Source organism: Fukomys damarensis, unplaced genomic scaffold (genome assembly GCF_012274545.1).
Source record: "Fukomys damarensis isolate Sample0158 unplaced genomic scaffold, DMR_v1.0_HiC HiC_scaffold_24, whole genome shotgun sequence".
Taxonomy (NCBI): domain Eukaryota; kingdom Metazoa; phylum Chordata; class Mammalia; order Rodentia; family Bathyergidae; genus Fukomys; species Fukomys damarensis.
Genome location: NW_022900936.1, coordinates 4039910 through 4049125, shown reverse-complemented (window position 1 = coordinate 4049125; position 9216 = coordinate 4039910). Strand labels below are relative to the sequence as shown.

The window sequence follows — 9216 nt, the reverse complement described above, 5'->3', positions numbered from 1 at the left end:
CCTGGCCGACTAGTCTTTACCTTCAGCGCCTCAGCTTGACCCCGCCGCAGAACAAACCGGGCAGCCATGGCGTAGGCGTGGGCGGGCCGACGTCGCTCTGAAGGACGCGCCCTGCGCGCCCACGCCGGTTGAGGACCCGCCTTCAAAGCCAACTGAGCCCATCACAGGCTAGTAGGACCAGGGCGGAGCCATAGGTATGCGCGCGCATCCCCAGCATTTTCCTGGTTCCCAGTGCACCGCCCTGAAGTCACACCCCCAGAGCAGAGGCCTCCAATCACGGGCAGGAGCGCGAAGCCCCGCCCCCGCAGGTGCTGACCTTGGGAGGCGCGGGGCGTTTGCCATCTGCTGTTCTCCCCCAGGATGGTCTTCAACTGGAGGTGACCCTCCTGTCTCAGCCTCTTGAGAATTGGGATTACTGGCGTGCTCCCCCACGTCTGCCTCTTCGAAAACACTCATACCTTCGTCCTTGCCACTTTCTGAAGCAGCTCTGGAGTCTTTTTTTCCTGAGTATCTTTATGAGGTGTGACATAAATGCTGCTTTCACAGGCCATCCAACAGAAAGGCAGCTCGTGAAAACATGGCGCTGTATCCTCGTCCATTTTATTCACCAGCTCTGGCCCTGAGTGACTTCCGGCGCTTCCCCACAGTCAAATAACCGCGGGGAAACTTTTTTTTTTACAGCACTTTTCGATCCCACCTGGTTGTTGGCAGTGCTCCGCTCTCTCGGTGTCTGTGGAGGGTAGGTCAGAACGTCCACCTGGCTGCCTCTCCCTTCTCTACCTTTAGCCTTTCAGCCTTCAATTGGAATATCCCCCAGAGCCGCAGCCCTACAAAGCGTGCCCTTGGAGTTTCTGGGCCCTTTTTGATCCTCCTGTGGACACTGCGGGTTTTCAGGTATGGCGGGACAATGTCTCTGGTGCCAGCCTCTCTCTAGCTGCAGCTGCAGCGTCTGATCAGACTCTCACCCGTGTCCCGTGGGCACCACCACTCACTGCCCATTGGGCAGGCCTGGGCTCGTGTTGGGCCTGGGCCATCGCTAAGACCAGGTTAGGCAGCTTAGAAGTGGAAGCTTTCTGTCATCTCTGTGTTTATCAGTGCAAACACCTTGCCCCAAGGGGAGCCACGATTGTGGTCGTGGAGTAGGTGTGGATACCAGCCTGCTTCTCATACTATTGATTCATGCTCTCCTGCTGGGTCACTGCCTTCCCCGAGCACAGTGTCCCATAAGTGTTTTGGGGAAGATGGAGCTGCCCACACCACCACAATGAATCAAAAACAATTTTTTATTGGTACGTGTTTGTAGTCCATAATGATTATATTCATCATGGGTAGCTGGTATGTATACATGACATTTCTCAATATTTTTTTAATCCTCTCTTCCCCTCCCTTCCTCCCTCTGTCTCTTGGACCCCCCTTTTTGGGGGCACAGGGGATCAAACTTCAGCTCTTGCGCTTGCAAGGCAGGTGGCAGAACCACTGAGCTAAATCCCCAGCCCTGTTGGATCCCTTTTTGAGACCCAGTCTCACTATGAAGTTCAGGCTGGCTTTGAACTCACTATATAGCCCAAGCTGGCCTTGAACTCCAGGTGACCCTCCTGCCTCAGCCTCCCAAAAGCTGCGATCACAGGCATGCCGGACTGAACCTGGCTTTAAATGACCTTAAAAGCGAGTAAAATGTGTCCCTACAGAGAAAGCAGAAATCACGAGAAGCCCGGGTACCCTGGGAGTCTGGGGCAATCTCAGTAAGCCAAGCTTTGGTCCTTGGCGCTCAGGAGAGTTGGGGATGGGCCAGGAAGGGGACATGGGAGTGGGCTGGGGACCCCCGCAGGGGGGACAGCCCTTGCAAAGCTGCACTTCAGTGACAGTGACCCGGACAAAGCCACCTCCCAGCAGAGAAATGTTGTAGCTCAGTCTAGGCTTGGTGGGGTCGTCTCTCAGGTCCTGCTGTCACTTACATTTAGGGTTAAATGCACACATTTCTGGTGGACACAGGAGGGAGGTGATGCTGCTTGACCTGCGGTGGGTCACTTGTCGGGAGCTGGGACCCTTTGGGTTTGTCTGGCAGGAACAGGGGCTACCAGGAGACAAAGTGTCTCTGTTTCTCTTTCCCCTCTGTTCACCAAGCCCTCCACCAGGCTCTGGCCTCTTATTGGCCAAACCCCGGGGAGGCAGCTCACCCAGCCCTGACCCTGACCAGGTGGCCCAGAAGCAGCCGGCGGGGCTCCCCTCCCCTCCCTGCAAGGGTCAGATGTGTCCGAGGGCAGCCTCACAGCAGCACTGTGGCTGACCATGGTGTCTGCTGGCAGAGCCCTCAAGGACAGCTAGAGACACCACGAGAAGCTTCCAGATGTGAGCACTTTAGGAAATAAAGCCAGGCTGCACTATAAGCAGGACTGTGTCTTGACACCCCCCACAAAAAAAGAAAAAATATATAAGTCATGGCACACAGTAACCAAAAAGACAAAAAAAACCCTGAATACAACATGGTCCAAGTGTCTGAACAGACATTTCACTACTAAAAATATGTGAGTGGACAATGAGGACTTGAAAAGATGCCTGACATCAGTAATTTTTAGGACATACAACCAGAGCCACAACAAAACAGAGCTTTGTGGCACACATCTGTGATCCCAGAACTCTGGAGGCTGAGGTTCCAAGAGGATCCAAGTTTAAGGCAGCCTACTTAGTGACCTAGTGAGGACTCATCTTTAAATACAAAATAAAAAAGCCGGGGGTGCAGTTCAGGGAGAAGGCCCCGGTTCTATTCCCCGGAGGGGACAAATGCTGTGTCCTCACATGGCAGAGGGGACAGAAGGGACAAACCCCAGCACTAACCCTTCCTGCAGACAGGACCCATCACCTCATCTCCCATACGCCCCACCTCTTAACACCTGCACTGGGGATTAATATTCATCATGAAATTTGGAATGAAAAACCATAGGAAAGTAGAAGAAAAATGTATGTAAGCATCCTAGCAAGCCAGGGGAAGGGCCCATGATCCAAGCAAGTGCAGTGCAGCATGACGGTGAGGTGGAGATGCAACTTCCCCGGGCTCACCCGGCCCTCGGCCCTCCTGACAAACCTGTCCTCACCTGCCCACCGTGGGCCTGGGATGACGGTGCTTGGGACACCAATCAGGAATCCACTCACCACTCCAGGGCCTGGGTTTTCGCTTCATTCTGCAGTGCAACTCAGCTGTCTTCAGAAAATCTCTGCTTCCACGTTTGGAGGACAGAAAATTCAAGATCCACATGGGCTACTTGGTGCCAGGCGGGGAGGTACCGTGAAAGGTCAGTGTTGGTACAAGCAGGTTTCCCTGCCCAAGCTGTGAGGATGGAACAGCTCCAGCCAAGCACACCAGTCAAGCCTGGGAGAAGCCATGGATCCCTAGGAATAATCGAAAGAAAGACCTCCCTTTCCTTCTCACAACCTAGCATTTCTTCCGGTTGATTGTATGAGAACAATGTGTGTTTAAATGTGTGTAACATAAGTCCTTAGGCTGGAGGAAACCCACTCAGGTGCAGAGGGTAACATTGTCATAGAGTGCCATGCTGGTGTGTGCCTGGAGTCCCAGGTCCTCGGGAGGCTGAGGCAGGAGGATCAGTTGAGCACAGGGGTCTGGGACCAGTGTGGGCAACATGGGGAAAGTGAGAGGGAGCAAAGGGGGGTGGTGTGTGCCTGGAGTCCCAGGTCCTCGGGAGGCTGAGGCAGGAGGATCAGTTGAGCACAGGGGTCTGGGACCAGTGTGGGCAACATGGGGAAAGTGAGAGGGAGGGCAAAGGGAGGGGAAGAGGGGGGATAGAGGGGAGGGGGAGGGGAAGGGAGAAGGGGAAGAGGAAGAAGAGAGAAAGAGAACAGATATGCACCAGAAAGGACTTTACAAGAACTTTATCCCAATTGTCCTCACTAATAGGAGCAGGCATGCACACTTCATATGCAGAGTGTGAGGAAGCTGGCAAAACTTCAGAGATGCAGGGACAGGTTCACTCCCACAGCACACCGATTCTGTGGGGTGGGGGTGGGGTGGGCATGATGTTTCCAGGAGATTCTGAGAGTCAGGCAGTAGCTCAGGGAAAAGCACTTTCCTTACATGCCTGAGGCCCTGGATCTCCCACCTTTCCCCAGAGCTACAGACAGAAAGAGTGAAATAAGACAGGGTTGCGCCTTAAGGAGATTTAGCTTTTGTGGGGTTTGTTGTTGTTGTTGTTTGTTTGTTTGTTTTGGTACTAGGGATGGAACTCAGCACCTTGAGCTTGCGAGGCAGGTGGCAGCACCATGGAGCTAAATCCCCGGCCCTGAGAAAGAGATTCTGGAAAACACAACAAAACCCTGGCATTTGTTTGTCCATTAAATCGGTCTTGAAATTCACTGGAGCTTTGATGAGTGTTAAATTGACAGGCAGAAGACGGGCAACCAAAGACAGGCATTCTTCCCCTGAGGCTCACTGATGTCCCGATGGGCTCACAGATGGTGGCCCGCGCATGGCATCTGGCTGGTTCTGAAGGGCTGCTGATGGGCCCTTGCCTTCCGCTCAGACCTGTGGGGCAGATCCGGGACCTGGCTTAGCCCTACCAGGTTTCCTACTTGGAGGTCACACCTGCTCCAGCGTGGATGTCACCCACCCTGCTCCAGGAGCTGGGACCAGCCCGTCCCCGCCACTTCCGGTGGTGCAGCAGGGCCTCCGGTTGTTTCCTCCGTTAGAAAGGAGGCGCTTGATGACATTTTGCGGTTAGTCAGCATTTCCCTTTTCACTGCTAGGGATTGAACCGAGGGCCCTGGACATGCTGGGCAGGTGTGCTACCACTGAGCTACATCCCAAGCCCTTTTTGTCTATTTTGAGATCTGGTCCGAGTTGCCCAAACTGACCTTAATTTTCGATCCTCCTGTTTTTTTCAGCTCCCCCAGTAGCTCAGATTACAGGTGTGCACCACCACGCCCAGCAGTATCTCCCCAGTCCTATCGTTCTGTCACACTCGTAGAGTTCTCCACTAAAGGAGACCCACAGGGTGTACATTTAAGAGAAGATTTATTTGGGAGCTTGCTCACGCAGTGTTGAAGCTGAGAGGTCCAAAGACCTGCCACCTGGTTACAGAGCCTGGGGAGCCAGTGGTGTGATTCAGACCGAGGTAGCCCAAGGATCAGGAGGGAGACAATGGATGTCCCACTCCTAGCGAGAACAAATTCAGATTAACCCTGTCTGCCTTTCTGGCCTTTTTGTGCCTGTGTCAGTTAACCTGGCTTGTCAACTCAATTGGCTTGAAAGCTGCTTTGAGAATTAGTAAACCACACGTCTGGGTGTGTCATGGGAGTGTGACCTTGGGAACTATATCTAGTCTCTGGTTCCTTTCTCTCTGCAAGCATGAATGGAGCAGCTTGGTCCGCCCTGCCTTTCTGCCATGATGTTCCTGCAGCCATCATATTCCTTCCTTGGAGCCAGCAAAACATGGACTGAAACCTTGGAAACCGTGAGCCTAATTAAGACTCTCCTCCTTTAAGTCATGGGTGCTGGGTGTTTAGTCCCAGCGATGGCAAAGCTGGCCAATACAGGCTTGTGAAGGGTTATATGCTGCCTTCCTACATTGGTGAGGATGGAACTTCTTTACTCAGTCTGCTGATTCAAATGCCTGTCTGTTCCAGAACATCAGAGCTATTCCCAGAACTAATGTTTCCCTGTTCACCTAGGCATCCAACAGCCCAGTCAAGTTGGGGCATAAAGTTGACCATCCCACATGCCCTCTGTTGTGGCCTGGCCAACACTTGCTCTTATGAATGGGATTCAACCCAAGTTCCTTCATGATTAAGGTGAAGAAATTATCTTAAAGAGCAGATTCACTGTGCTAGTAGACTATTCTTACTCAACGGCCTACCAAGAGCCATTGCCGATGACCAAAGTCACTGATGACCACAGTTCCTTTCACTACGTCTTACTTCCACAGCAGAGAGGGTCTGGCTCTGAGAGCAATCAGGGTTTCTCTAGTCCAGAGCACAGACTATCCACTAAGGGATGGGTGAGGTTGGCTCTGGATCCACTCACCGTGGCCCCAGTGTTCTAAAACAACAGAAATGCATTCTCACAGTTCTGAAGCCAGGGTGCTGGTTGGCAGGGCTGTGAGTCTTCTGAAGGATCCAGGGGATAACTTCTTTCCTGTCTCTTAGTTTCCACTGTTGCTGGAAACCCTTGGCTTGGGGACATGTCACTATAATTTCTGCTTCTCTCTTCATATGGCCTTCCCTGTGTCTTCTCCCTTTTCTCTACTGAGGACACTTGTTGCTGGGTTCATGGCCCACCTAGGATGATCTCAAATCCGGGATGACCTTACTTTGGGGTCCTTCTTATATTTGCAGACACTTCTTGGCCAGGTGTGGGGTTGCACACCTGTGATCCTAGCACTTGGGAGGCCGAGGTAGGAGGAGGATGATTTTGAATTCAAGGCCAGCCTAAACTACATAGTAAGATCCTATCTCAGAACAAAACATTCACAAAGACCTTTATTCCCAATAAGGTCACATTCATATGTTCCAGTGTATGTGTCTTTTGGGGAACCACTGTTCGGCCTAGTACGATCACCGTGAAACTGATGGGTGTCTCTGTTTTTGCTTTTATAAAAATTTAAAATATTTATTTATTGGCTTTTTGATCCCTTTGCTTCAGCCTCTCCAGTGCTGGGATTACAGGTGTGCAGCACTGCACCTGACTTATAAATTTTTTAAAATTCAAGGATTTTCATATTGCGTTTATCAATTTTGCCTGTAGGTATGAGATTTAACTGAGTTTGTAAGCCCCATTTTATTGTTTTAAAGGAGGATTCTCAGCTTCCTAAAACCTCACTACGAGGGAGAAACAACACAGAAAATAGTCCAAGAATTACTTAATGGGAAACAAAGATCCATGCGCACTCTGGGTGTATGTGGTAGACCAATTATAAAATTGGCCACAATTTCCAGGAGGTTGTTGAACTTTCTGGGGGACTACAGTGCAAGTATGCATGCTACAAATGACAGTTTGTACCTAGGTATAACTCCTACTGTAAAGCAACCTGAAACACGAGGCATTGCCTCTGGGATGAGAGGATGGAACAGCCATGAAGAAACTGGTTGTGTACACTGGAACCATGGTGAGGAAAGTTAGAAGCAAACAAACTGTGACCAAAGCTGTGCAGTTGCGAACCTTGGGAAAATCAACGCTCAGTAACATAAAATCATCGCTCAGTAACATCAGAGAAAAAAGTACCTACTGATCTCGTGGACTTGAACAAAAATCACCTTACATCATAAAAGTGCAGTTACTCAGGGCTGGGTTTTAGCTCAGTGGTAGACCATTTGCCTAGCACAGGTGAGGCCCTGGGTTTAATCACCCAGTATAGCAAAACCCCAAATTACCCTGCATTTCTTTTACCCCAACATGTAAAGGCACTACAGAAGAAAAGAGGAGCTAAAGAAAGACCTGGCCAGTTTTCACGTAGCATTTAGAGGGACACCTAAGAGAACAGAGAAGAATGTGCATTAAATGTGGTTTGGGGAGATGCTGCCAGCAAGCAGATCTAGGGCGATCAAGGTACACCCCACTCGTGTGGGGCGTGACTAGTCTCCCACGGGACTTTAGAATTGGTGTAGGCCAGGAGTCCTTGTTTCCATCCCACCACTCTTCATGTTGGTGTTTCCTGCGGTTGTCCTCCCCACGAGGTTAGCTTCTTCATGACAGGTCAGGCATGTGGGGCAGAGTCCATCTTTCTAGGGTGTAGGTCTCTGGACCAGGAGGAGCAGCCTCAGAGGAACCACATCCAGCCTAGGAGAGACCGTATGATCCTGGGCTTGGAGCTCAAAGTGAAAGGAGGACTGGAGGAGACAGGAAGGATCTTGAGGAGCTGCCACCAGCTGGCTTGGGTCCCTGCTTTAGTAGAAATGGAAACTGAAACTAAAGGACACATTTAAAGGAAAAACATGCCTTCTTTGGAAAGTTAGAGGGAAGACAGGAAAGAACTCCAGCTGGAGGGGGGACATTGTGATACAGGGGTTCAGACTGGCCCACCCCCAGAGGTGGAGGCCAGCTTTCAAGGACTAGCTGGTGGGCTAGGGTCCGGGTGATCATTATCTTAGTCCTGGTGAAGGATGCTTTTGCTTCCAGTGATGGCTCTGTAGTGGTCTCAATCTTGTGGGGCCCTACCTTTCCTGGAATCCAGCTGACCACAGGCTTAGGAGTATGACTAGACTTCTGGACATAGCTGAATGTTCTTATAAACATTTTATCCGGTGTCCTCAGTCTAGAAAGGAAATGTGATCCTGTATATTCAGGACTAATCAACCCTGTCAGGCCAGCTCCTAGACAGGCACTCTCTAAAGCAACATATTCCTGTGAGGAGTTGATAAAAGAGATTTGGCCCAAGACTTACAACAACAAAGATACAAAATAAAAGTCAAGCTTTGTTCTGCTTTTAATAGCATATTGGGTTGGGAATGGTGGTGCACGCCTGTAATCCCAGCACTTGGGAGACGGAGGCAGGATTGCCAGGAGGAGTCCGAGGTCTGCCTGGACTACGTGGCCAGACCCTGTCTCAAAAAATAAAACCAACAGGGCTGAGGATTTGGCTCAGTGGTTCTGCCGCCGGCCTCTCAAATGCAAGGGCCCGAGTTCGATCCCCGGTACAACAAACAAAACCCCAACCAAAACGTATTGGGCAGCCGTAGGCCAGCGTGGAGTGTTGGTTCGTAGCGAAAATAACTTTTAAATCCTGACTGTCCCAGGAGAAAACACATGTTTCTAAAAGGGCCCTGTGTTCTGCTTGTTCCCCGACTATGCCGCGACTGCGTCAGAACAGTGGAGAATAACCACCAGCAGGGCAGACACATCACTTCCAGTTCTCTTCCTGGCGTGTCTCTGTGGAGGGAAGCAGGCGCGCTTCCACGACCTCAGCCTCGGCCCCGCCAGTGACACCCACACCCGTGGCCACATCCTGAGAACAATTTCTTGGAGGACATTTGTCAGCAACCAAAAGGGTACGGGGGACTCTGTCCAGCACGAAGTCCCAGAGCTGGCTCTACCCAGTCTGGAAGAGAGGATGAACACAGGCGGGCGCTTGCAGCCAAGCTTGAAGCGTAACCGGCTCAGGATAGCCGGCCCGAAGCCGGCAGGTCCCCAAGTGCGCGGAGAGGGCGCACTTGCCGCGCACGCGCACGTCAAGGTTCCAGCAGGCAGAGCGGCGGGCGGGCGTCTCCTCG

The 9216-nt window shown here is 51.5% G+C and overlaps 1 protein-coding gene across 2 annotated transcripts in view; it reads right to left on the bottom strand.

The window, feature by feature from the left end:
• Nucleotides 1-153, bottom strand: part of Ndufv3 (NADH:ubiquinone oxidoreductase subunit V3) — a 10110-nt gene extending 9957 nt beyond the window's left edge. The window contains exon 1 of one of the 2 annotated variants that reach the window (XM_010636501.3): nt 21-153. In XM_010636501.3, coding sequence (XP_010634803.1) covers nt 21-68 — 48 coding nt within the window. In that variant the 5' untranslated portion in view covers nt 69-153. The remainder of the gene's footprint in view (nt 1-20) is intronic. The other variant, XM_010636502.3, reaches the window with a different exon arrangement.
• Between the last annotated feature and the right edge of the window lie 9063 nt (nt 154-9216).